This window comes from Podarcis tiliguerta (assembly GCF_965153285.1).
Source record: "Podarcis tiliguerta genome assembly, chromosome: 10".
Taxonomy (NCBI): Eukaryota; Metazoa; Chordata; class Lepidosauria; order Squamata; family Lacertidae; genus Podarcis; species Podarcis tiliguerta.
Window position 1 is genome coordinate 33,769,576 of NC_139543.1, and position 26,450 is coordinate 33,796,025.

Below are 26,450 nucleotides of genomic sequence, written 5' to 3' on the forward strand. Positions count from 1 at the left end.
ATAAAATGGGGCTAGCCAATATGGTGCTGTCCAAATGTTGTTACTATAATAACTCCCATCATTCCTTATCTTTAGCCCCGTTGTCTGGGGCTAATATGGAAGCACAGCAGCATCTGGAGGGTGCCATGTTTGCCAACCTTGCCATAATATATCAGTGGCAATGGTTCCCATATTCAGCTAGAAGTCAGGAGTTGAGTAGTCAAGTAACAGCTACCAGATGTGGAGTAATCAAGAGATAACAATGTGTGGGTAAAGCAGTCCTATATTTTTGCATTATACTTTACAGAGAACATTGCAAACCTAAACTAACTTCATTTCAGCTCCAATACTTTAATTTTAATCACTGCTATTTTGGAAGATAGTTAACAACTGCATTGCTTTCATGAAACGTTAAATAATGCTGCTACTGTTTTGGCAAATAAAAACAGCCCTTTTCTACTTCGGGAGGAGTGAAATAACCATGCATAATAATTACACTTTGTACAAAAAGAAAATGTTAGAACTACTTAGGAAAGCTATAAAGGCAAGCTTATAATTTTATCTGGACATCCCCCCCCCCCTTTTCATGTTTTTAAATTGAACCCATTCATGTAGTTTTGATGAAATTCTCCGTCCTGCTCCTAGAGAGCTACCAGCAGCAACCCTTTTTCTGTTCTTTGATACAGAATAATAGCACGTTGCCTTCAGAAGCGAGCGTTCCTTTAATCTTCTGCCTCTCTACCTTTTCCAATTCTTTTTAGGATCTGCGAATGCACAGAGGCAGAGGCTGAAATAATTCTGCAGCTGAAAAATGAGCTCAGGGAAAAAGAGCTCAAGTTAACAGACATCCGTCTTGAGGCCCTCAGCTCAGCACACCATCTTGACCAGATTCGGGAAGCCATGAACCGCATGCAGGTCGGCATTACTCACAAAAGCCATTTCCTCAAATCCATGCTGCAGTCATCATGGGCTGAACAGAGGCATGGAATGGGATCAATAGAAATAATGTAGCTGAGATTTTAGTGGGATTGAAAAATAATGTAATAAGTAACCGAATTAGACCGTTAGATTTATGCCTCTCTCTAAAAGGTACTATTTTGCTTAGTGTCCCTGTCTCAGTTATTGGCAGTGATCCCCTATAATTGTCTTTTCCACAGCAAAATGCTAGTAAGAGATAACCTACTCAGAAAAGAATCCGAGAGGCTTCTGCAGCTTTAGAAGAGTGTTTGCTGCTTCAGTAAGAATTACATCAAATTTTCAGGGCAGCTGAAGGTCTTCATTTGCCTCTTAATTCCTTAGTCCTACCATTTCTCATTTTGCTATTTTACTCTGGAACATTTTTTTTCTAGTGGTCAAGCTTCCAAGCTCGTAAACAGAGTCACAAAGTCTAGGACATGGGTAGGCAAACTAAGGCCTGGGGACGGTCCAGGAATCAGCGTGTTTTTACATGAGTAGAATGTGTCCTTTTATTTAAAATGCATCTCTGGGTTATTTGTTGGGCATAGGAATTCGTTCGCCCCCCCCCCCGCAAGATCTGAGGGACAGTGAACCAGCCCCCTGCTGAAAAAGTTTGCTGACCCCTGGTCTAGGAGATGCAAATGGTCATCCTCTACAGGGGTTGATAAAATGAACTAGCTGCTACACTGTTTCCCCAACAATTTCCCCTGTGGAGTCATGCAAGGAAATTAAGACCCAATTCCTGACACTAGAAATATATTTCTTTGAACTCAGCAGAGCTTGTAAGTAATTATATGTATGCACCCAGTCCCTGAGTATTAAAATCAAATAGGCAGCTTTGTTTTACTTGAAGATGTTGGTTCCTATTAATGTTATGCTTCTGACAAAGAAACCTCAATCTTCTCTTTATTGCTTCACCTATCATGCAATTTAGAGTGTTTGCTGTGATTGCAGTGATATGGTTAAAGTGTCAAATTAAAGCACCCTGTACAAAGTTTTGCTGAAAAATTAGTGTAACTCAGGAGTGGATAATTGGTCTTCAAGACTACAGTTCCCATCAACCCAAACAGCTTGGCCAGGAATGATGGGAGTTGTAGTTTAGCAACATCTGGAGGGCTATAGATTGGTCACTGCTGATTTATTCCAAAGAAAGGACAAAAAACAAACCAGTTGATTGGTGAGCTAAGCTGTTGTGATGCTGCAGAACTGTAGGTTTCTGGCTGTTGTGTTTTTAAATGAGTATGTGCGAGTAAAAATGGTCACGTGAAACACATTAGGAGCCTCAACGGGAGGAAAGGACACAATGCTGATTAGAATGCTAATGCCTAAGAGGAGGGTCAGACTGATCCATTTGTAACTTACAGCACAGGAGACAGGAAGGGCTTGATAGCAGTAAAACAAGCAAGAGACTAATTTGGCTTGTAAACAGAAACCAGAAGCAGCGACTAGTTTGGCTTCAAGAGAGAGGTCCATTATATTTTACACATACCAAATTTATATTTGTTAATAATATTATTAGGTGTGGTTGGCATGCTACATCTTCTGCTTTCCACATCGTGAAACTGCCTCCTGAATACTTGGATTATTTTGGAGTGGTAGATTTTCCCCACAATATTTGGAATGGTTGCATTGTGTTTGTAAAGGACACGCTGTTTCAAGGTGCCGTTTGTCCAGCCAAGCAGACAAGGGGTGCCAAAATGTCTGAGTGAATGGGAGGCAAGCTAGATATGACTTTAAAAGTACCTTTGCGTTTAATGTGCAGGTTTTAAAATGCAAATAGCATCAATTTGGTGTGGGTGGGTGTTTTAATACTGGCCTAGAGTAGGCAGGAATGGGGAATTTAACTCTTTCCTCCTCTGTTGCTGTTGTCTTCTCTTTTGCATTAAGAAGACATCCCTCATGGTCACCAGTAGTTTTCTTTATTGTTGCATATTTAATTGTGTTTTGTTTTGCTTTGTTTTATTCTGTGAGTCACTTTGAGAGGGCTGTGGCTTGAAAGGTGGATTAAAAATCCACATATAATAAAACTGGGGCATTTTAACTGTTCACCATGGCCTGATTCTTTATCTTAAACATTTTTCCAACCTACCACTATAATGTAAGGACACATTTAGTGTTTGGCTTGCAACCCCAACAGAACTGAGCAGTTCTGTTCAAATCAAAAAGACAGCAAGCTATGGGTCATATAATAAGCAATGGCATATAAACCAGGAAGGCGAAGCAGAAGTGTTCTGGGCCTTCACAAATAGCAGCAAAGATTCTAATACTAGGCGAAGCAAAACTGTCAGAAACAGTTTCAGCAACTTCCTTTGAAATGCTGTCAAGGGACACATGGTATGTTTTTCAAAGCTACATCAACAATAAGATAATGCAATGTTGCTATAGAACAGGGTTGAGTTTTAATAACTTTGGAGGGGAGTGTTCACTTAGGAATCTAGGAAGTTGCCTAGCACACAGGATATGTTTATTTGTGTATGTGTGTGTGCATAATCTCAAACACACAGGCACACAGCACCCTTCCTAAACTGATCAATATACATTAGCTGGGGGGTGGGGTTATTATCCAGTGCCGTGCCCACTTTCTTCTCTGCTGCTGTCATCAAAATTGAGAGAGTCTTGGAGGACCACTAAACTGGACTTTACTTTATGGATTTCTTCTATTTCCCAAAAACTATTGCAAGGAGTTGTGCAATTTTGTAGCAAATTTAACAGTCACCATAGCAATCTGGTGCTTGGCAATGCTGCAATTCTCCAACTGCTTAATTAGCACCTTGCTTAATTGACCCTTTAATTTTGCTTAGCTGTCATTTTCAGTCCTCCACATCCTATTTTTACTTCCTCTTAACTTTGAAAATGTTAATGCAGGGTTTTTGTAAAAGGCAAGAGCATCAGCATACAGCTTAATCAGAAATTTGGACTTCCTTGTTTTTAGTTTGGTCTGAGGAATTCACAACTACCTGTGTTTCTGAAATATAGCTCATAGTGGCGAGGAGGAATGAAAGTTCCCCCAAAATATCTGCTTTATATACATTATTTACACAGTGGGCTGCATGTGATTGGCTAATTCCAGGATTCTCCTGTAGGCCAATTGGGTTGTGGATTCACTTCCACCTGGAGCTGGATTGGGTGGCTCCTGCCGACCAATCATACTGCTGCATTGTTCTAGGACCAATCAGACTGCTGCATTTTGGATCTTATTCAACTCAGTACATAACAGTTTCCATGCTATTGTTGTACTATTGCTATTGTGGTCATCACTCATGCTATTGTGGTCATCACTCAACACTGCATAAGATTTAACTAGGAATGTAACATTCCTTAGGCATCTTGGCTCCTTTATTACTGACTGTGAAACATCCCCAATCACAAGAACAGCCAAATGTATACAGCAATTCTCCTCTTTAAAGATGTTTTCCATGCCTGGACAATGGATCTGGCCCTCCTGTTCCCTGCCATGTGATTAACGGCACGAGTGAATGCCTGAAAAGGGCTTATTTGTGTTTTGATCCAGAGATACTTGTCCATTACTGTACAGTGGTACCTTGGGTTAAGAACTTAATTCATTCTGGAGGTCCATTCTTAACCTGAAACTGTTCTTAACCTGAGGTACCACTTTAGCTAACAAATTATGTATCTGCATAATGCACCCAGCGGTATTAAATGCCCCTTTCCTCACCTTAAAATATTTATTTCTTGTGTTTTAAATGCTAGAATGAGATTGAGATATTAAAAGCAGAAAATGATCGCTTGAAGGCAGAGACTGGAAACACTGCAAAGCCAGGCCGGCCATGCTCAGAGTCTTCAAGCAGCACATCCTCCTCCTCTTCGCGACAATCTTTAGGTCTCTCTCTGAATAACTTGAACATCACTGATTCAGTGACATCAGGTAAATACATGTTGTTATTGTTTTAATTTGCCCTACCAGATCAGTTCAAGTGTCCTACCAGATCATTTTGCTTGCATGTGCACATGCAGTTCTTGTCAAACTGTAGAGAAATCTAGTTAATCCTAAAATTTGAAAGCTGTTTATTTGTTTGTTTTATTAAATGTGTACACCACCCTTCATCTGAAGATCTCAGGGTGGTTGACAACATAAAAATACAAAATAAAAACACAAAATGCATGATAAGAACAAGAACAAAACACAAACCCATAAATCCCCTCTCCCAAACTACCAGTGTGCTGGGCTAATATGGTAACACCCAGGTGGGAGATAATGAGTTCTGGGAGACCGTGTCATCTGCTCCTGGAGACAGCTTGAGAATATTCTCTACCACTTGTTTGTAAAACCACCTTGGGCACTTGGCAGAAAGGTGGTATTTAAATGCATTTTTTTAAAAAAAATGGTGCCTAGGAAAAGGATGTGCAGTGCACTTAGTATACATATTTACGTTTGCCAATATTTGTAATTGTGTTTTGGTGTTTTATTGTTCAGTTCTGCAAATTTTAAAATAAAGGCTTGTCACCTTCACTAGCCCTGTAGGTTCTTCTACCACTAGTTGTTTTCTGCGATGTCTGAGACTTTAAAGGGCGACAGCAGCACAGGGTTGACTCCAAGGCTTAAGAATCTTTGGCAGATGACATTGGATTCAACCCCCAAAATAGTCTCTTATTTAAAGTTACAGGTGATGCATTGGAGTTTCATACTTGCAGGAAAACCCTAGATTCAGCGAATGGAATGGAACAGGCACCATCTGTTTTTATATCTTAAAAATTGTAGATATTCTGAAGTATAAAAAGCAACCCTCTGGCCCTTGTAGAACCCAGGATGCAAGGCATTTGTTCTGTGAGAAACTTAACCTGCTCCCACCTCTGCCTGATTTTAGCAATGACTCATATTGAGGGAAGCAGCTCAAACCAGTAAGACAGAGAGAAGTCTAAAGTGTCACACCCACTGTCCAGAAAAGGAACATCTTGGTTTATTTTTAAGCCTTTTATTTTCATCTTTCATTTTGGAGAAGTGATTGCTGCCCCACAGAAAATAATTCTGATATACAGGATTTTAGTGTAACCCCGATTGGGCAGTAGTGTATCAATCCCGAAACATTATGCATTGCTTTTGCCAAAAGATTCAAGAAGTGGCAGTTGGAATATATATCGGGCTTGTATTTTTTTTAAAGTACACTTTAGAATTACAAATAAAATCAAATGGGTCTCTTTTGCCAAGCTAAGTAAATTTTAAAAGGGCGTTTTTATTTGTTTCTTGCTTGTTAGATATTTTACTTGAAGATGTTACAGATGGAACACTCCATAAAGAAGGCCAGAATGTTAAAATTATAGTCACAATAAACAAGGGCTATGGTCGATCCAAGGTACTTTGACTTCCAGGTTTTATTGCTGTGTTCATCATCATAATTGTCCTTATGTTTCTGCTGTTACAAAGGCTGTACTACCCAGTAGTATATTCAATTAAGAGTTCAACAGGGAACATTGACCACAGCCTTTTTAATTTATCGCACCCTGTACCTATATTTGTGTCATCCTGGCAGTGCCTCTAATTGATGATAAACAGCAACGTGCTCTGCTGCCTTTCATAGAAGTTCGGGTCTATATATGTCACAGCATGCTTTTGTTAGATAGGAAACGTAGTTACCTACCTATCCTTAAAGCTACTTCTGAATGAAGAGGCCTATTGTGGGCTATATGTTAGTAGTCCCCACAGATTTGCCACAGAAGGTTTCCCATTTCAACCTTATATCTTGCATTAGATGAAATAAAAGGTTGGCACATCACTGAACTAATTTCCAGAAATATCTGCATGCACAGCTGTATATCTTAATTAATATCTTAATTAGTATTAGGTTTGAGTCAGTTTTTGTTGTGATAACTGTGGCATATCTCAAAGGAGGATAATGTCTTCTGTGGGAAAAATATTCAGTAAGCCTTACAAAATAATACTTTAATTGTGTAAGTTCTTCCACATCTCTCCCCTGAATGCCTCTTCTCTTTACAGGAGCAAAAACTGCAGGCATATTTGATAGGATCCATTGGAGTCAGTGGTAAAACAAAATGGGATGTATTAGATGGTGTAATCAGACGGCTCTTTAAGGTAGGACTTTTTTGAGTCAGTTCAGAAGGATGAGCCTAGGCTAGGTTTTGTAATGTCTGCCTGGTGTTTAATTTTCTTATTACTCGCAGCTTTGCCAAAACAAATAGCTCAGGAGGGCTTTTGTATGCAGTGAATCAGTTCTTTTAGGAAGATAGAGGCTCCTTTTTGACTTCTCCCACCATGAAGGAAACAGAATGCCATAGTGGGGTAGGAGAGCTGAAAATAATGCTAATGTGTTTCACATCTGGCAACCAATGTGCCCCTTTGGTTTCTAATAGTACATGGCTGGACGAGTCTAAAAAGCCTGGGACACAAATTTTCACGGCCTTCTAGGAGCTATAGTGGTTCATTTACCAAGTAAATTACTGGAAGTGTATACTTGATTCTGACCAAACTAAGCCTACTCATGTTTGCTCTACATTCAGTACATTCAATACAGGTCACCTTGGGGCCTCACATTTTGTAGTGTTTATGGTCAGCCAGCTGACTGAAGTAGCACTTTTAGTCTAACTCCACAGCAGGGCTGTAACTAGGGAGTGGTGAGGTGGGCCCCCACCAGGGGTGCAGGCGATGGGGGCAGCGCAAAATTTGTCCATAAATATTGATTATTTCCTCATAAGAAATGGTTTTTAATAGAGGATGAATTGAATGGGTGGAAGGAGGCGGTTGGAGGAGAGGCGTAAAGAAGAGCTAATTTGTCCATGGCTAGGGGGTGCAATCTGGATGGTTCTGCCAGGGCGCAAGATCACCTTGCTACGGCTCTGCTCCACTGTTCCCCAGGCCAGGAAGGCTGGAGCTTGGGTAGGAGCAGATGCTTCAGCAATGGAGCAACTCAGATTGGGAGCTTATATAGAAGCTGGCTGTGTCACACCCATTCCTCGCTCTCATGTCAGGCTTGATCTGAGCAGCTGTTCCTTTTCACACAGCCTCATGTGCAGCTTGCCAGCCACTCTATTGGTGGCTCTAAACTTTCTGCCTGGATCTCCATCTCCTCTGTTTGTGTTGCCCTGGAGAAGATGGAAAGGACTGTCTGGAGCCAACCAGAAACAAATGCAGCTGCTGTGAAGACCCCATTTCTGGGCCAGGGATATCCTTATCTGATGACTCCTCAGAGTCATTGGCAGTGTGAAGATCTGCTGCCAAATTAATTGTTCTGCTATACAGACAGTGTAAAATTTGAATTTGTCACTCCTTAGACCAGAAATATTGATTAGTTTTACAACATCCAAGTTTGTAAGAACCATTTTACACATAGGGTGTTTTCTGCTTAGGATGGGCTATTCCCTCTGTGCCTAGATGCTATCAGAATTGTGATGTACATATATATTGAGGTCAATGTACACAGAAACAAAATGTGTGCCTTTAAATGGAATGTGAGTATCTACACGTCAGTATGGGAGAAACTATAGTGTAGCAATTGAACCTGTGTTCTTTAAGATGTCATAAAATTCTTTCTCGGGGTATGTCTGTGCTACATACATATTCAAAATTTCCTTCATCCATTGAAGCTTATTGTTCATAAAATGGCTAGCACAATTTTATCTTAAATTTTGATGATCCCAGAAAACCAGTTGCTAAGCTGGAATGTATGTTTGGATGAGCATCAGCATGCAAACCACACATTCTCTTGGACGCAAGATAGGCAATGTGCCAACTTGTATACTTAATGTGCAGCCAAATACCCAGTTCAGTTCAGTTCAGCTCTTCTCTTGTTTAAAGTATTGTTAAGCCCCTTCTTTAATCTGATTCCCTTTTATTCATTGCTTCATGAGTATTTCATATATTTTATGTTATGGTAAATGTCAAAATGTCTGAAGATTGTATGAGCCCCAGTGGGAAATATAAAAAAAATGCTTTCTGACATTTACACCTAAAGCATAGTGAGCGTTCTTTATCTGTAAATGATGGAAATGAGTGTGACATTTAAACAAGTGGGTGCATTTAATTCTTCTATCCTTGTGTCACATATAATGGCTGCTGCATATGTATTTTGTCTTTTCTCATTTCAGGAATATGTTTTCCGAGTGGATCCAGCTACTAGCCTTGGTTTAGGTTCAGACTGTATTGCTAGTTATTGTATAGGTGATGTCATTCGATCCCAAAGCCAAGAAGTGCCTGAATTGCTACCTTGTGGGTATCTGGTTGGAGATAATAATATAATCACTGTGAACCTTAAAGGTAAAATTATGCTATATTTTATTCCCTTCCTCTGCATGTGTTTTCCTCCTTGAAGCTTCTTTTTAGCACAGTATAATTCCTTTATCTTAAAAACACATACATGCTCTTGGGTAGCATCCCAGTTGTGTTACTAAATTTACAGCTATAAGTAAAGTTAACTATGCAAAATGAGCTTCTGAATTTATGGGATCCCTAAAGCAAGCAGGACCTCTTTTTGGTAGCTGTCCATAAATATTGTTATGATGTTTTTTGGGGGGTGGGGGTTAGGCTGAACGCCTGGGCCTCCTTCTAATTCCTGTATCCAGCACAGATTCAATTGCTGGAATAGCCAGGCCAGCCTAGGTGATGGGCCGTTAACAAGAAAGGCGCTCTGTGCCAGATGACAAATGGGTGGGGGCCCTCTTCCAACGCTCATTTAGAAGGACAGAGCCTGAGTTTTTAGGGCAGAATTTGCTGCTTTGTGATCTGGAGACTAGAGAAAAAGCAGAAGGTCAGAGAGTAATGTTCGATTTTTGTTTGAATTGAAGGCTGAAGTTATGAGAGAAGCAGTACCCTTTTGAGGTGTTAATACAGTGGTACCTCAGGTTAAGTACTTAATTCATTCCGGAGGTCCGTACTTAACCTGAAACTGTTCTTAACCTGAAGCACCACTTTAGCTAATGGGGCCTCCTGCTGCCACCGCGCCGCCGGAGCACAATTTCTGTACTCACCCTGAAGCAAAGTTCTTAACCTGAAGCACTATTTCTGGGTTAGCACAGTCTGTAACCTGAAGTGTATGTAACCTGAAGCATATGTAACCCGAGGTACCACTCCATCATAGGCTCGGGTTGTATAGATGTGTAAACAAACCATGTATCATAAAGACACTCACAACACTTGCTATGTCTGATTCCCAAAAGGAAACACAAATAGGGATAAGCACCTGAAACCCCTGGAATTTCAGAGATTAGGGTGGCATGTAACAATATTTATCGTATTCAAAATCTGCATCAAGCCATCTGGTGTTTTTATAGTTAACATGTACATGTTAAGGTCCTTTTCCATCCAAAGGATTTATGTGGCAGCTGCCATCTTTCTTTTAAATATGTAATTCCCTCACCCCATATGACTCCAGCCTACCACATCATGAGTAAATGTGATAACACCAGGGGCAGGGGGGAGGGTGTATAGAGAATAATTTAGTGATGAGTGTAGAGGATGCAGTTGTGTAGTTTTGAGATGGGTTAGATTCAAGCTTCAAGAACTCTTGCACCCTTAACCCTTCACCACCCCAGACTGATGATGACTTACTTTGCTTTGTATCTAAAACCAGTACAGAAGAGGACTTTAATATAACAATGAACGGTTAGAATTCCAAATCAATCACTTCAGACAGGGACTTTAAATATTTCATATAGCCATGGGGGCATTCTATTTTCAGGGTCTTCAAAAAGACTTTGTGTCATTTGGTGTGATATCTCTCTCCTGCTAACCCTTGCTGCTGTCGCTTTGACCTTTTTCTTTTAAATGCCTCAAACATTTCAGATATACATCACTGCCTCAATGAGTTTTCGCTTCACATTTGCTTTGATTGCATTGCTACCACTCATTGAGTCATGTGGCAAAGGCACTGTTTAATCTTTTTCTGGCCCCAAGGAAAGGTCTGTGCACTTCCAGTGCTTTTCAGATGCTGGAAGAAAGGTTTGTATTAAGGGCATTTACCTGCTGTCAACATTTCAAAAACTAGAAGGGGGGGGGGAAGCAAGTATTAAAAGTTCCTTCTCTTAAATAATTCCATGTTTTGCCAAAAACAACGAGACAGAGAAAAATAGATTTCCTCTCCTCACCCCCTACCATTTCTTCTCCCCCCTATCTAATTTTCAGGAGTAGAAGAAAATAGTTTGGACAGCTTTGTGTTTGATACATTAATTCCTAAACCAATTAGCCAACGGTACTTTAACTTACTGATGGAGCATCACAGAATTATCCTGTCAGGACCTAGTGGCACTGGGAAGACCTATTTAGCCAACAGGCTTGCGGAATATGTGATAACGAAGTCTGGCAGGAAAAAAATGGAAGATGCCATTGCTACTTTTAATGTAGATCACAAATCAAGCAAGGTAAGACACAAAAAGAACCAACAGCTATCAACTGTACAATTTTTAAGAAACTGCAGATGTTTCATTACATGCCATGGACTTATGTAATTGCTGATGTTTCCTTTTGTTCTTTTTATTTTTATTTAGGATTTTCCAGTATAGTTTCAATACAGTAGCCATTTGTGATTGCAAATATTTACAAATAAATCAAGGTGTTTTATCAGCATCAGTTAGCATATTGAAAGTTAAATCTCCAATCTATGCTTTTTTTCTTTGTCTTTTTTTTTAAAAAAAAACATTTATTCAAAACCATTCATAATATGGAAATTTTTCAGTATTCACAGTGGATCAAAAATGACACAGAAACTTGCAATATCAACCTTTTCATCCCACCATTTTCATGCTTTCTGTCATGTTACAAAGATTTTTCCAGTGTTGATGTACATGAAAAACAATCTGTCTTCAAAAATTTAACCAACACACTCGTACATTGTATATTTGATGACACACCTAATTCACAACCTGCAGCTTTTTAGAGGAAATGAATTACTTTGAATGAAGAAATTATTCCATCTTACCTAGAAAGTGAATTAGTAAATTCCATTGCTCATTCAGTTGTATTATGGAAGGTGAAATTGGAATCCGCCAACTTGGGCCATCTCTAGCCTCCACATGTCCAGCAAAGGATGTAAAAGGGGGTTCTACACACATACAACTCTATGTGTGGGGCACTTCCACTCAGAAACCCTGCATGAAGCTCCTTTCACACCTTCTTCTGAAGGAACAGAAGTCAGGGTGTCTCTCTGAGGCGTGATACGTCTTATAAGGCTTCCCCTTGTGGTTCAGATGGTTAGACTTAACTAGGATCATGTTACTGAAAACCAATTTTTAAAAAAGGAAAAAAGAAAAGAATGCTCAGAGCAAGTACCTCAGGCTGACATTGTCAAAAATGGTTTAAGCAGCAGTTCGTTTTAGTGGAAGCTTTGCAACTGTGAGGCTATTAGTTAAGCATCTTCTGTTTTACTGGGTTCTTCCTTCTTTTCTTTAAGGATGTGCAGCAATACCTTGCCAATTTGGCTGAACAATGCAGTGCTGATAACAGTAGTGCTGACCTTCCTGTGGTAATAATTCTTGACAACCTCCATCATGTTGGTTCTTTGAGTGACATCTTCAATGGTTTCCTCAACTGTAAATATAACAAATGGTAGGTTTGCTTTTTACCTTGTTTTGAATATGCTGAGTGTAAGTCATTGGTGTGGTACAGGTTGCTGACTGGAGCTGACGGGAGTTTTAATCCAAAAAGCTTTAAAGCATTTATTTGTGCATAGCACTTATTTGTGCATGTCAGAACACAATTAAGTAAGAACCTGTATTCTCAATAGCAGTGAAAGCTTAATATTCGACTATCATAGATATGGCTGTTATAAATTGCTGTCACTTCAAATAAGCACTTCATACAATTTCATATAAGTAACTGCACCCTATAAATTCATATGAACAAGCATAGCTTGTCTCTAAGATCTTGGCAACAGTGACAAGCTATGCTTGTTTATGAGTCCAGTTATGAGTCTTCTACATTATAGAATCCAAGGCCTGCTAGCCTAGAATGAAATGAAACTGATCAGGACCTTACACACCCGTTTTAGAGAGATGACAGAAGTGAAGGTAACGCCTGATAAACAGTAGAGGGGCAGCAGCTTGTGGTAGAAATAAGCTCAGCTGAGTCATTGCTGACACACACAAAATTCCTTTATGCAATGCAAATTAACACATTGTAAAATGAATAGAAGGAAGAGGACATTAAAAATGAACATTCTTGGTCATTAGATCTCCAGAGGCCTTTTTCTGGCTGCCTGGCCTTTGATAGTTAGGGAGTGACAATCGGAGAACTGGTTTCTTTGTAACACTGACAGACTGTTAGACTGTTAGATGGTTAGGGCAGGTAGGATTTGGGAGACAGACCAGCAGATGTCAGGTGAAAACACTGTATTCACTTTTGGCCATGTTTTGATTTTTACTTACTTATTACATATATACCCCATGTTTTTGTTTAAGAAATGATAAAGGCCAATAACAAGAAAACCCAAAGCATAACAATAACTAATGTTGCAATAAATAGAATAAAACTTAATAAAAATGGGGGGGGGATTAACAATGATTTTAGTGTAGCCTTTTGGTTTTTATTTTCATGCTGCAAAAACATAGTTTTCCTGAATTTGATATTATATATTTTAATGGTGGTTGTATGTTGGGGGTTTTTCTAATTCCGCCTAACATTTAAAAACAAATAAGTGGCAAGATGTAAATGTGTTAAATTAATTGGCAGCTCTATTTATTTCTGTAGTCCCTATATTATTGGAACTATGAACCAGGGAGTTTCATCTTCACCTAACCTTGAACTGCATCAAAATTTCAGGTAAAAAATTGTGTTTAAAAATGCTTCTTCTGATCTAGGTTTAAACCTTTGAGGTTATATATATATGGGGTGTGTGTGTGTGTGTGTGTGTGTGTTGTAACAGGTCTGTTCTTTCTGATGTGGATACATCAGGAAGCCACCACATAGATATGTTTCCAGATAGTCCTAAAAGAAAACAAAAGTTAAATGCCAAGTGGTGTTTAGTAACTTGTGAAAGGAGACCATGCCTTTTTACCACATTTCCAAGGCACCAAGGTGGTAAAACTGCTGTGCACTCTGTCCAAATAGTTTGGGATATTGATGCCCAAAAGGTCAGCTTTGCAGGGTTGGAAAAAAATATACCGGTATGTGGATAGACAGAGATTCCATCAAATTTTTAGCTTTCTCACTGAGCTTAGGGCCTGATATTGAAGAGAATCTGTGAGTTATGAGGAAGAAATTTAAGAATCATGGTCCTGTGGCAGTTCTACTGTCTAGCTCAGCAGCTTGTTTACAGACAGTGGCCAACCAAGTGCCACAGGCAAGCTCAAGAAGGGCTCACCATCCCCTGTTGATAATTCCTAGCATCTGGTAGTCAGAGATACACAATCTCTGAATACAGAGGATGCTGTCAGGTCTCCTAGAGGACTGAAGCCCAAATCTTCCACGTAATTGTTTCACATTTTCTTTTTAGTCATTTAAGCTTGCGCCTATCACATTGGCCGATGATAATAATATTGTTTGTAGCTTAATTATGCAGTATGTGAAGAGGCACAATCTATCCATTTTAGTGGATTGCCAAGAGTTCCTGTAATGTGAATACGTTCTCTAACCGATTCTTTGCCTGCATAGGTGGGTGCTGTGTGCCAACCACATGGAGCCTGTCAAAGGGTTCTTATCCAGGTATCTGAGAAGGAAACTGATTGAGACAGAAATAGAGAGGAGCGCACGCAATAATGACCTCATCAAAATAATTGACTGGATTCCGAAGACATGGCATCATCTGAACAGCTTCTTAGAAACGCACAGTTCTTCTGATGTAACCATCGGTGAGGCCTTTCTTCAATTAATAATGCAAATTATGGGACAAAAACGGGATCTTGAGGCTTATCTAAACTTACAGGCTTACCGTGAGTCTGCTTCACTGATGTCATATTAATTGGCAGCTGACCTTTTGTGCTCAAACAAAATATTTAAGAGTGGATTGAGCTGGAGCTTGGGTTGGCAAACTTGGTAATGCTGCTTATAGTTTTAAAAAAATCCTACTAAAATGAAAAGGACATGTAATTGCTCACTCAGGCTACACAACTGCAGTTTGCTAGTTGAGTTTTTTCTTCCTTTGTCCTTTTCCTGCTTGTCCATTTTTCAAAAGGTTTCTGGGATTCTTTCTAACTTTCCGCCCCTTTAACATATTTTCCCTTGTTTTCTGACTTTCATTAGCACAGTACTAGTACACAGCTGTAGATTTATTTCACAAATTAAAACAGGGATATCAGCCAAGAGAGTGGAGTGAGGGGACATTATAAACAAATTCACAAGACTGCCATTACTTCAACATGATCTGTGGTTGTTTTTAGAACTAAGATGTAACCCACCCCCATTTTCTCAGGCCCATTCATCCGCCATGAAAGTGGGGTGGGTGCACTGGTGGAGGAAGAGGAGTGGGGGGGAGCACACCACCCCTGGCAGCGCGATCCTGGTGGGGTGCCATCACGGCTCCCCCCCCGGCCTGGCGCCATGCCCCTGGGACACGCGCCAGCCCTTCCCCCGCCTGCTCTCCGCCCCCTGGTGCCGGAGCATGAAGCTCTGCCACTGGGTGGGTGGATAAATATTTAGTGACTTGTGAATGGCTTTCTTTTTAAAAAATAAATAAATGGGGAGGGGTTCCCTTAGCTTTAAATATGATGTGTGGGAGGAGTTTTCCCCTTCTTTTTTAAAGCCACGGCAATAACAACAAAAATGGTGAGTGGTGCGTGAGGTGAAGGCTTAGCTAGTGCAGTTGAATTTCTGGTCAGAACATCCCTGGGAATGTCCTAGCCTGCAAGCAACTAAAGCATTGTAAAAATAACAACTCAGTTTCCCTAGCACTAAACTATGCTTTATTGTCCTTCTATGATGTCAAATACACTAAGACAATGGTAATTAGAGGGCCATGATCCATCTGCCACTGTTGGCCTCTGTGACATCAGAGCATGGCAGCCAATGACATTAAGAGAAGCACTGGGGACAGATAAGGCTAAGATAGGCAACATAATTTTACATTTTTAAAAGAGAGAGATTTTTAAAATTCAGCTTTTCTCTATAAGCATTCCCAATTGGCCACAATTTACTTTGACATTTGCCATGTAGCAGCTGGCAGCTGCTGCAACATAAACAAGCAAGTGAAATAAGTTCAGCATATTTATGTAACAGCATGCCTTGCTTTCAGAAGAAATGAGTACAGTATTGTGTCATTTCTCCCAACAGAAACAAACACTATATAGAACCTATGAAGGAGTTTGATTTTAATAAAAGCAGAGCTCATATTTGCTATGTTGCAAACTTCCAAAATAATGCCAGATATTGCCCTTTTCTTCTTCTTTTTTACAAAACATGTTGTCATATCTTATGTACAAGTAGCAAGCTAAATGCAAGAAAATGCCACTATATGTTTTGAATAATTCTGAATGTGGAATGTTAACTTCAGGGATGGGAAATCTGCCAACAACCATGTGTGATTGGACCCCAACTCCTATCCACCCCTTCCAGCATGGCCAGTGGTCAGGGATAATGGGAGCTGTAGTCCAACAACATCAGGAGGGCCATAATAAAGCTGTCTGCTTTAAACAGCTTGCTGAGTTCATGTTTTCTAACAAAAAATAATTCCTGTCTCAGGTCCTCGCCTTTTTCTGCCCTGCCCTATAGACGTTGATGGTTCCAGAGTGTGGTTCACAGACCTCTGGAATTATTCCTTGGTACCATATATTATGGAAGCTGTGAGAGAAGGACTTCAGGTAAGACATTAAACAGATTCCAAAAGTGTAAAAAGCATATGCGTTTCTCAACGGATATTTTTACTTTTTTTTACAAGACACTTCTGGCTGATCTGTGACAGGGGGACACTGAAATATATCAGCATCAGCTTTTTGTGCCCATTTTCATCCTCTTGCTGCATACTACATATCTGGAGGAGAATGAATTCCTTCTAAATTTAGAGCTTCGTTTTAGCAATCCTTTGTGCTTAATTAAGAAAGAAGAAGAGGGAGAAAGAGACAAAATTACTTTTATGTATTTAGTGGTTTATTGCCTGAATGGCTTTTGCATAGGAGAGAGGTGGTGGTTCTGGCAATGTGAAATTTTGAAGTACTTGTTATTTCATTCTCAGACTGAGTGATCTAGTTATATTGGCAACTAGCACTCACCCAAAATATTAACTACTTCCATTTTTTTTACCATTGAGAGGTAGTGTGGGTGTAGTACTTGGAAGCCACAGTTCAAATCTCCTCTTGGCCATGAAGCACCCTGGGTGCCTTTCAGCCTAAGCTACCTCACAGGGTTAGAACCATGTACACCACCTTGAGCAACTTTGAGAAAAAGTGGGATATAAATGCAATAACATGTTAGATCAATTGTAACATGTTAATTATAAAGATATTGGCTTGTCAATAAGTCACAATTGAAGCATCTTGAATTGTTTAAATATTACACTGATTTTTCAAAGTGCTTTCAATAAAGATTCCAATACAAAATAGGAGCAGCATCTACAACTATCCAAGGACACTAAAATGGCGTCTTCGTGGCACTGAGAATTTCAGGCTTTGAAAACACAACTAATATGTGACCAAACTATGCATTGTGCCAAGTGTTGTGTTGTATTTAACTGTATATTTAAACAAAAGTGGAGCCGATCAGGATAGGGACTGTGGGACGTAGAAATCTAAGCCTGCAACCCCCTGCCCTAGACAAAACTGCTTCCCTATATGTCGGCCAAAAAATGTGGATGCATTTTGGGTTGGGAGGAATTTTGAGGTTTTGGAGACATGAAACTCACTGGCATTCTTCACTACTGCCAGCTGCCATTTTTCTTCCCCAGAAAAGGCTAGAAGAGCAATATGTCATGGCATAATATGATTCAGATGGGCGTTCTGGGTAGAAATGGTATCCATTGGAAGCTGCCATTCCCTCCCCCCACCCTGCATGTCATCATTCTGGGGAGGGGGGGAAATTACCTGCCAGCCCCAGTGAGGTTGAGTTTCTATCACCTGAAAATGCAAAAGGGAGAGTTAATGAACCTCGTCCCATTTTGTTGTCATGCAACAAATTTGGGCCAAAAGGTCTTGTACTACCATGCTGAACATTCTCCAACTGAAATTAAATGACCCATTTGTTTTTCTATTTTGCAATGGACACTTAGATGTATGGCAAACGAGCACCTTGGGAAGATCCTTCAAAGTGGATAGCAGATACTTGTCCATGGAGTTCACTGCAGCATGATTGGTCATCGTTGCTTCAGTTGAGACCGGAAGATGTTGGTTATGAAGGTTATGCATCTGCCAAAGAAGGAACCACTTCAAAGCACATTCCACAGACAGATTCAGAAGGAGATCCTTTGGTAAAAGGATTATTATTACTATGCTATTATTATTGTGAGAGCCTACATAGTGGGAGAGGCAATCTACTCACACAGCAGAGTTTATCCTTCCTCTCCATTTCCCTGTAGCCCCCTCACAAACCACCAAAAACTGCTCCAGAGGATTAAGGGAACCTCCAGAACATATTTGGGTGTTGGAGGGGAGAGAAGAGAAACCAGAAATTCAGTTAAGCAATCAGTTTTGCTTTGCACAAGTAGGTGGACATTGCCTTGTGGACATGTTTTTCTTTTTCAGCAAGTTCAAGCCAAAAAGGTGGTTGGCTATTTATTATCAATTTCTGCTAACCGTATTTTTCGCTCTATAAAAGTAAGGGGAAATGTGTGTGCGTCTTATGGAGCAAATGCAGGCAGGAGGCTCTGCTCAGCACTCCCTTTAAAGAGCCGCGTGGAGCGTGTGTGCGGCTCTTTGGGGCTTTTCCCCGAGGAGGGAGAAGGGCTGCCCTTCTCCCTCCTTGGAAAAAGCCTCCAAGAGCCACACACACATTCTGCACACTCTTTAAAGGGAGTGCGGCTCATGGGGGAGCCTTAGCAGTGCGCAGCCTCTCCTGGGCAAGGGATGAAGGCTCCCCGTGCCTGCGGAGGCTTCACGCGGCTATCCCTGGCTTTTGCGGAAGGTGGGGGAAGAGGGGGGCATGCGGCTCTGTCCTTTCCCCCACCTCCCAGAAAAGCCCCCAAGAGCCGTGCTCCCTCTAAAGAGCGAGCGGCTCTTGAGGGAGGTGGGGGGGAAAGCTATGTGCGTCTTATGGTCCGGTGTGTCTAATAGAGCGAAAAATAAGTTTCACAGCTCTCCAATTAAGCACCACATTGCACTTCCTAGACTGTTTTTCTGCTCACTCCTTTTTTTTTTTTTTTTTTTGACTCTCTTCTTTCCATACAGTGCTGTCTCTGCTCTTTCCATTTGTGACTGGACTTACCATATTTTTCGCCCTATTGGACGCACCGGCACATAGGACGCACCTAGTTTTCAGGAGGGAAATCAAGGAAAAAAATATGATCCCCCCCCCAGCAGCTCTGGGAGCAGTGGACAGGCTGCACGCAGCCTGTGCGCTACTCCAAGACCTTCTCCCTGCTTTTGTGGGAGGTGGTGGAATTCCCCCACCTCCCACAAAAGCCCACTGGAGCCGTGCGTGACTCCTACGGGCTTTTCGACCAGGAGGGAAAAGGGACTGAAACGGCCAGTCAGTCCCTTCTCCATTCTCGGGGAAAAGCCCCCAAGAGGGGCATGCTCTTCAAAGGGTGCGCGGCTCCTGCGGGCTTTTCTACAAGGTGGGGGAATTCCCGCTGCCCCCATCCTCTTCCCACTGCCCCCCATCCTCTGGGGCTGGCGATGGGGGAAGCGCTGCTTTCCCCACTGCCAGCCTCAAAGCTGGGTCGGAGAGTAGCGGGAAAGCTTCATGCGCCTTCCCGCTGCCCCCCATTCTCTGGGGCTGGCGATGGAGGAGGCGCTGCTTTCCCCCACTGCCAGCCTCAAAGAGCAGACTCTCCTGGCTTCAGCGGAAGCAACGCAAAGCCTCCGGAGCGCAGGCTTTGGAGGCTTCGCGTTCCTATCGCTGAAGCCAAGGAGCCTGCATTCACCCCATAAGACGCACACACATTTCCCCTTCATTTTTGGAGGGGGAAAAGTGCGTCTTATAGGGCGAAAAATGCGGTAACTGCCAGGGGTCCTTTACCTTTACCTTTTATTCACCATATACTGCCATAAAAAGGATCTAATCAGATTATACAGGACTTGTGCCTGAATGTAACTATTCTTTTAGCTTCACATCAAGGAGTTATCATCTCAGGATATCAGTCTATTTCTGTGCCAATTGCAAACATTTTGATCTACCCTCCAGATGTCCCATCACAATTTAAGAGTGAAAACGACAAAAGAGGAAGTCGCATATATCCAAGTGAATATTAGAGGTTTAGTGGGGAAAGATCCTGAGAAGTAGCTGAATTAAAGGCTGGATCCTCCCTTACATCACTTTAGTGGTATTATTTATTTCTATATTTTTAATAATTGTGAACCATTTCTATTCAAATTTTTTAAAAAGGAACTGAAGGCAGCTAAAAAATCAGTAGCAAAGCATTATAAAATAAAACAACCACGACCAAAATTCCACCAACCTCCCCCCCGACAAACATAATCAAAATGTTAACATATATAAACAAGGTGCACAACCATATTCAACCGAAAGACTTGTGGCTAGCAACCTACCATATTTTTCGCCCTGTAGGACACACTTTTTCCCCTCCTAAAATGAAGAATACAGGCTTTTGCTGAAGCTTGGAGAGCGAGAGGGGTGCTGCACGGAGCGCGGGGCGCGCTGAAGCAGAGTGCCCCGCGCTTCGGGCAGACATCGGCCAGCCCCACAAGCTCGGGGGACAGCGGGGAGGTGCAGCGCCGCCATCCCGCTGCTCCCTGACCTGGTTTTGGGGGGGAAATAAAGGGGGGGAAATCCTTTATTTCCCCCCAAAAAAACTAGGTGCGTCCTATGGGACGAAAAATACAGTATATACCCTGCAGAGGGGCATACTATATGGTTGTGGCCACTGTAAAGCTAATAAGGCCCAAATAAATCTGAGAAGAAGGTACTGGGGCAAGAGAAAGCACATAGCCCACTTTTCTTTGCTCAGAAAAACCAAAGCACTTCGTTTCATTTAAAGATGCTGGTGGTGTAAGATCAATTCCCTGAGCAACATGGCGAGAGGGACGATTTCTAAATACCAACTATAATTACAGTAATTTTAGGCACTGAGCATCTTACAGCTCTCCGGGGCTCTTGATGTTAAGTAAGATGTGCTTAAAGGCTCCTCTGGAAACCAGCCTCGCAGCTGTGGCATGCTATTTTCTGTTGCCAAGGTCGGCTCCTGGGCAGCAGATGGTGCTCTTGTATCCAGCAGCTGGCTTCAGTCCACTCCACTTCAGTTCCCACCTCCCCTTCTTCTCTAAGATGGTGTGACTGTGTATGCAAAAGCGATTGCATTCCCTTTTATCCCCACAGTGTATTCTGACACCAAAAGCCTAGTCTATTCTTACCTTGGCGTTGGGAAAATGGATTCAGGATCGTGGTTCAGATCAAGAGCTCCCTGTCCTTTAAACACCTTTGAATTCCTGCAGCCTTTGATTCTCTCCAAAGTTTCCATTGCTCTCTGCCTGTGGAGACTTCTAAAAAAAGAAGAGGGATTCAAAAGTTTGCCATCTCAGCCAGCACTGATTTTTCAAAGTGCTGCACCCATCACATGTCCCTGTTGCCTGCTCAAAGGCTTGAAAGCAGAGATCGTGTCCTCCAAATCATGGAGAGCCACATGTTGTGGTGAGATCACCAAACTGCCTTCTTGTTGCTGGGGTGGGCCCATTTGGATGACCTCTTTGCCTCATTGGTCTCCCCTTTGCTACTGGGGCAGATTTCTGTTGGTTGGGGTTTGATTGGCACATAAGGGCCTGCACAAGGCGAAATACTTCTTCTTTCACATTGTGCAGTGGATCTCCCTCCCTCCCTATAATTTAAGGTTGTGTTTTTGACCTTGCTATGCCTATCTAGGGGCCGTCTGTTTTTGGAGCAGGGGCCCAGTAGGAATTTTGCCACTTGGCTGATGCCATTTGGTTTTTGCCTACTGTGTAGCAAATCGTCACAACTTTGTAAGGTTGGCGGGTAGGCACTGGTTCATCCTTTGGTGGAGGGGATTGTGGATTGGCTGTGCCTGCTCCTCAATTTTGTTGCTGCCGCTAGGGAATTCCGTTAAAGGAATCCAGGGGCTCGATTTGCTCTGTCCGATCCCCTCTCAGGGGTAGGACCATGCCAGAGTTCCTGGGAACATCTGGGGGTGAACTAAGAGGCGGAAATCTGTCTCTCTGCTCCCCCAGTGTGTTTTCCCTTTCTGACCTCTGGAGGTTCCAGTTGTCAGTCCTGTTCCTGCTGGTGCAGGTAGGTTCAGGTAGTCCGAACCAATGGCTAAGCAACCACTCACATGCTGTAAACAAAGTTGTGGCCAAATTAATGCCAAAAATCCTACACAAATATTCTGTTTCCTGTGTGATTTATTTTGGAGGGGGTTTGAGGGGTCTTCACACACAACCACTGTTGCCTTCGCTTCTTAACAGCAATGACACCAGCATTTCCTTGTTTCTTCCTCAGATGCACATGCTAATGAGGCTCAAAGAAGCAGCCAGCTACTCCAGCGCACAGAGCTGCGACAGCGATACTGCTAGTCACCATGATGATATTCTGGACCCCTCGCTTGAGTCAACTCTCTAGAGAGGAACGGGCCTGGTTATATAGGATGCTGGTTAAACTATCCCGGCTTTAACTGCTGCAGTGCCGAAGCAGCGCGTGCCAGGGTGGCCCGAGAGAGAGCGTGAGTGCTGTGTCATATATAGGCGGTCGACTTATCTCTAGAAAGTCAGGAAAGCAAATCAAAATGGAAAGCTTGAATTAGTTTATTTTCAAGAGATTTCAGTATCAGTGGAGCTGAGTGAGACTCCATCAATCAACTGGAAAGGGCCTTTTAATGGGAGGGGGAGGGGGGACAACTAAGCAGATTGCACATGTGTTAGCCAAACTGGAATCTCCTTGGGGTTGTTTCTTTCTGTCTTTCTTCCTGTCTCAAAAGTTTACAATGCAAGCCTTTTGGTTTTTTTTACACTTCAATTTACTACGAGGTGCTGCATTAGCGGTCTTTGCGATCCTGGTCCTCTAACCTCTGCCGGTGCCCCGTGGCACTCATTACAAGACACAACGGTAGTGTTTGAATTGTACACTGCTGCCCATTCCAAAATGAGTTGGAGAAAGAAAAAGAAAATACAGAAAGCAAGCTCCATAAAAGCACAAAACAGTTTTGTGCAATTGCCAGGAAAACGCTACTGTGATATATGCTGGAAAAGTGCCAATTTGATACTAAGCTGCCAAGTTTGCAGTGATGTGGTCCACCAAGGTTTCTGGGTTGTTGTTGTTGTTGTTTTCCTGTACAAATCATCTGTTTTATATACAACTTGTTTTTAGCCGCGAGGGTATTTTTTTAAACACCTGCCCACCTCTTAACAAGGGTTTTTTTTACCAATTCTTATCTGACACTGAGTAAAGGCTTTCTTAGGGCTTCGTATGTTTCGAGCCTTTTCAGTGGGGGGGAAAAAGAGAACATTTCCTATGGTGCTGTCTCACTGCCTTAAAACCGATTTCTAGAACAATTTTACAGTTGGTTTAATTTGTTAAACCATCGATTATTTACACTGTTTTCTTTCTTCATTTACTAACGAGAGAGCATCAGTGAACACAGTAGCCTCATCTCTGTATATCATGTTTTTTAACGAAGTGGCTAGAAGAACGATCTATTGATATAGATATATAGATAGATTATATATATATAAATATAGTATTTTTTATCTTGTGTGAATAGATTACCATCTAAAATATTCAAGTGACCCAGAAGCCACTCCTAATAATAAACAATGATTAATAACAAAACCTGAGACATTTGGACCAAACCTAAGTCCATTTGAAAAAGAGCTTATTAAAAGAGAGGTGTTTTGGGAAAAATCTTATCCAGCAGAGCTGGGTGCACTTGGTGCAGCATGAGCACAAATATTTCTTTATTCTTTTCCCTTCCTCTTCATTCCCCCCCCCCCCCTAGTTTGAAGCATGCTGTTTTGATTGCAATTGTTGTACATGAAGAAATTCAGCATTATGACACAGTGATTGTCCACTGTGGTTGAGAGAAAAGTTTATACTGTAAAGGGGGAGGGGGGTTGGTTTTGCACAGTCTACTGGGAGGGTCTTGTAATATTAAAAAAAAAAAAAGCCTTGCACAAATGAAAGCAAACAACAGTGACAGCAACAACAAAAATAAGAAACTGTATTTTATCTTGTTGGTGTTAAGAGATGTTTCATTTACTGAGATTACCTGTATGTTGCAAAAAAATTAAAAAAGTTAAAAATATCCAGAGCGCAAACCATACAATCTGGAGGTTTTTAAAAATATATATATTTAAAAACAATGGTGTGTTTGTCCTGTATTTAGAATTGTTATGACTATGCAGGAGCTATCCATGCTAGAGTGAGCATGTTTCAATCTACATTATAAAAGCCAATACATCTTAGGCAAATACAAAAATGTTGTATATCCTGGCAGACTACACCAGTTTGAATGAAAACTGATCAGAGTAATTGGATATGCCAATTCAAGTAAACGGAAGTAATACAAGGGCTATGGCATTGTGTAGACATGCACTTGTATACTTAGAGTCCTGAAATTGCCAACTCTGAGCACATCACGTTCACTGCAATAGGATGCTAACGGTTGCTTTCCAGATCCAGCTAGCCAGTGAGGACCTTCAGGACATGTAACCGGTGCTACAAACTCCTGTGGCCCATCTACTTTATAAAACAAAGTCAAGGAAATCAGTGTAGTTTTCCTTGCTGCAGCACTGAAGCTACAGGTCCCCTGCATGGTGCTATTGCCCTAATAAATAAAACTCTGATATTATGCACAAAGAATGTAGTCTGAAGTCAGGCACCAATCCTAGATTACTTTCTCATATTGTTAAATGACATGCCACTCTCTGGCAGATGACTAAAACAACAACTGCTCTTTATGATATATGTGGTCTGAAACAACATATAAGCAAACCCATGAATTCCTGCCATTGTGACGCACACACACAAAATACCTGTATGTATGTACCACATAATACAAATTTCCCTGCAATACATCTCAATGAGTCCACCTAGTTTACAACTTTAAAATGTTTGTGAAACATTTGTCTGTATACATTTTATATTTTGTACATTTTTGATGTAACATATCATGTAAATAGACAGAAACAGTGAGATAAATCATCTGAAAAGTTTTGTAGTCTTTGTAAAGCCCTAATAATAAGTATTTGGTGTCATCAGACTTAACTGGATGATGTATTTTCTATTGATTTGTTGTTCTTCTAGCTTGTAAACCAGCTTGCATATATTTTTTGCAAGTGTGCACACTGTATCTGTCTAAATTATTACTTTGCCATTAAAGTGGAATTATTTATTGACAACTGAGTCTGTTGTCTTTTGCACATTGCAGTGTTACTTTCAATAATATATGCATTTTTGTTCACACTAGTTGGTGCATTTATGTACACATATTTTTGGTCTGACAACTGCATCACAAAAATTGTGGAAATGTGAATTTCAAAGGATCCGTTGTGTTTCAGTTCACATATTGTTTCAGGAAGAGTGAATTAGGTAGGTTCACATTAAAATATGAACCAAACCAAATTGTTCCTACTATTTGTACCTCCATGAACCATTTTCACATGTGGAAGCCTCAAATTTGTTACTATGTAGGCCCTACATATTGTATGATACCTAACTGTAGGTATCCAGAAAGCTCCAAACATGTTAACTGCTTCCACTTCACCAAATTGTAGGCTGCTTTTGGTACTTAGATGAGTTAAATTCAAAGACGGGGTGAAAAGGCGGAACTGTTGCATTAAGCAAAATATAAAACCCTCGTGGGAAAAGTAACGTTTGCTGAAAAATAGAGAATACTCACATTTTGGGTGTGGTAGGCGAAGCAAGTCAGTATTAAAGCACATGAAAATAGCATAAGCAGAATGAAACACATTTATAGAAGCTTCTGTTTTTACATATGCTATGAAACTCATTCTATTAAAAAAAAGTCATTCCTATAGTATGGATGTACTTCCTCAAATAATTTCTAAATGGTAGCATTATACAGAATGTGCTTGATTGAATCTCTTCACCTAATTATAGTTTGCAGGGCAGAATAGGGAAAACACAGCAAATCTGCATGTTCCTACACCTGTATTCAATTATCAATTTATTACAGACGTTATTGTTTTAAAAGTGAGTTTCCATACTATTTTGGCTCTTCTGTTTTCAAAACCAGTTTTGACATTCTGGTACCATGATACAGTAGGCAAGACTACCGTTAGAAGAAATCTAGATAAATTAGGAGGACAGGCATAAGAAAGAACACATAATATCTCTGTTAGTTACAAGAAGCTAAACTACAACATTCTATTAACTGTTAATGTTTTGTTTTTAAGAACCTGGTAGGTGGTGTCTAAACCACGTGTCAGCGCATGTGGCCTCAATTTCCGGTGTCTGCATTTGCACAGACGTGATTTCGGCATCTGAGCAAGCGCAGACACAATTTCCAGCACCGCAGAAGCAAATCCCTGCACTGTGCTGTGCCAGT

General features: G+C 41.1%; 1 protein-coding gene across 8 annotated transcripts in view; it reads left to right on the top strand.

The window, feature by feature from the left end:
- The window catches only part of NAV3 (neuron navigator 3), a 441,074-nt gene extending 415,793 nt beyond the window's left edge, over positions 1 to 25,281 (top strand). For all 8 annotated transcript variants that reach the window (XM_083400914.1, XM_083400916.1, XM_083400917.1 and 5 more), the window contains 12 exons: positions 741 to 894; positions 4,648 to 4,822; positions 6,151 to 6,248; positions 6,890 to 6,985; positions 8,995 to 9,163; positions 11,027 to 11,262; positions 12,291 to 12,445; positions 13,586 to 13,657; positions 14,489 to 14,685; positions 16,511 to 16,629; positions 18,030 to 18,227; positions 22,388 to 25,281. In XM_083400914.1, the coding sequence (XP_083257040.1) occupies positions 741 to 894; positions 4,648 to 4,822; positions 6,151 to 6,248; positions 6,890 to 6,985; positions 8,995 to 9,163; positions 11,027 to 11,262; positions 12,291 to 12,445; positions 13,586 to 13,657; positions 14,489 to 14,685; positions 16,511 to 16,629; positions 18,030 to 18,227; positions 22,388 to 22,507 (1,789 nt within the window). In that variant the 3' untranslated portion in view covers positions 22,508 to 25,281. The remainder of the gene's footprint in view (positions 1 to 740; positions 895 to 4,647; positions 4,823 to 6,150; positions 6,249 to 6,889; positions 6,986 to 8,994; positions 9,164 to 11,026; positions 11,263 to 12,290; positions 12,446 to 13,585; positions 13,658 to 14,488; positions 14,686 to 16,510; positions 16,630 to 18,029; positions 18,228 to 22,387) is intronic.
- The last annotated feature ends 1,169 nt before the right edge of the window (positions 25,282 to 26,450 follow it).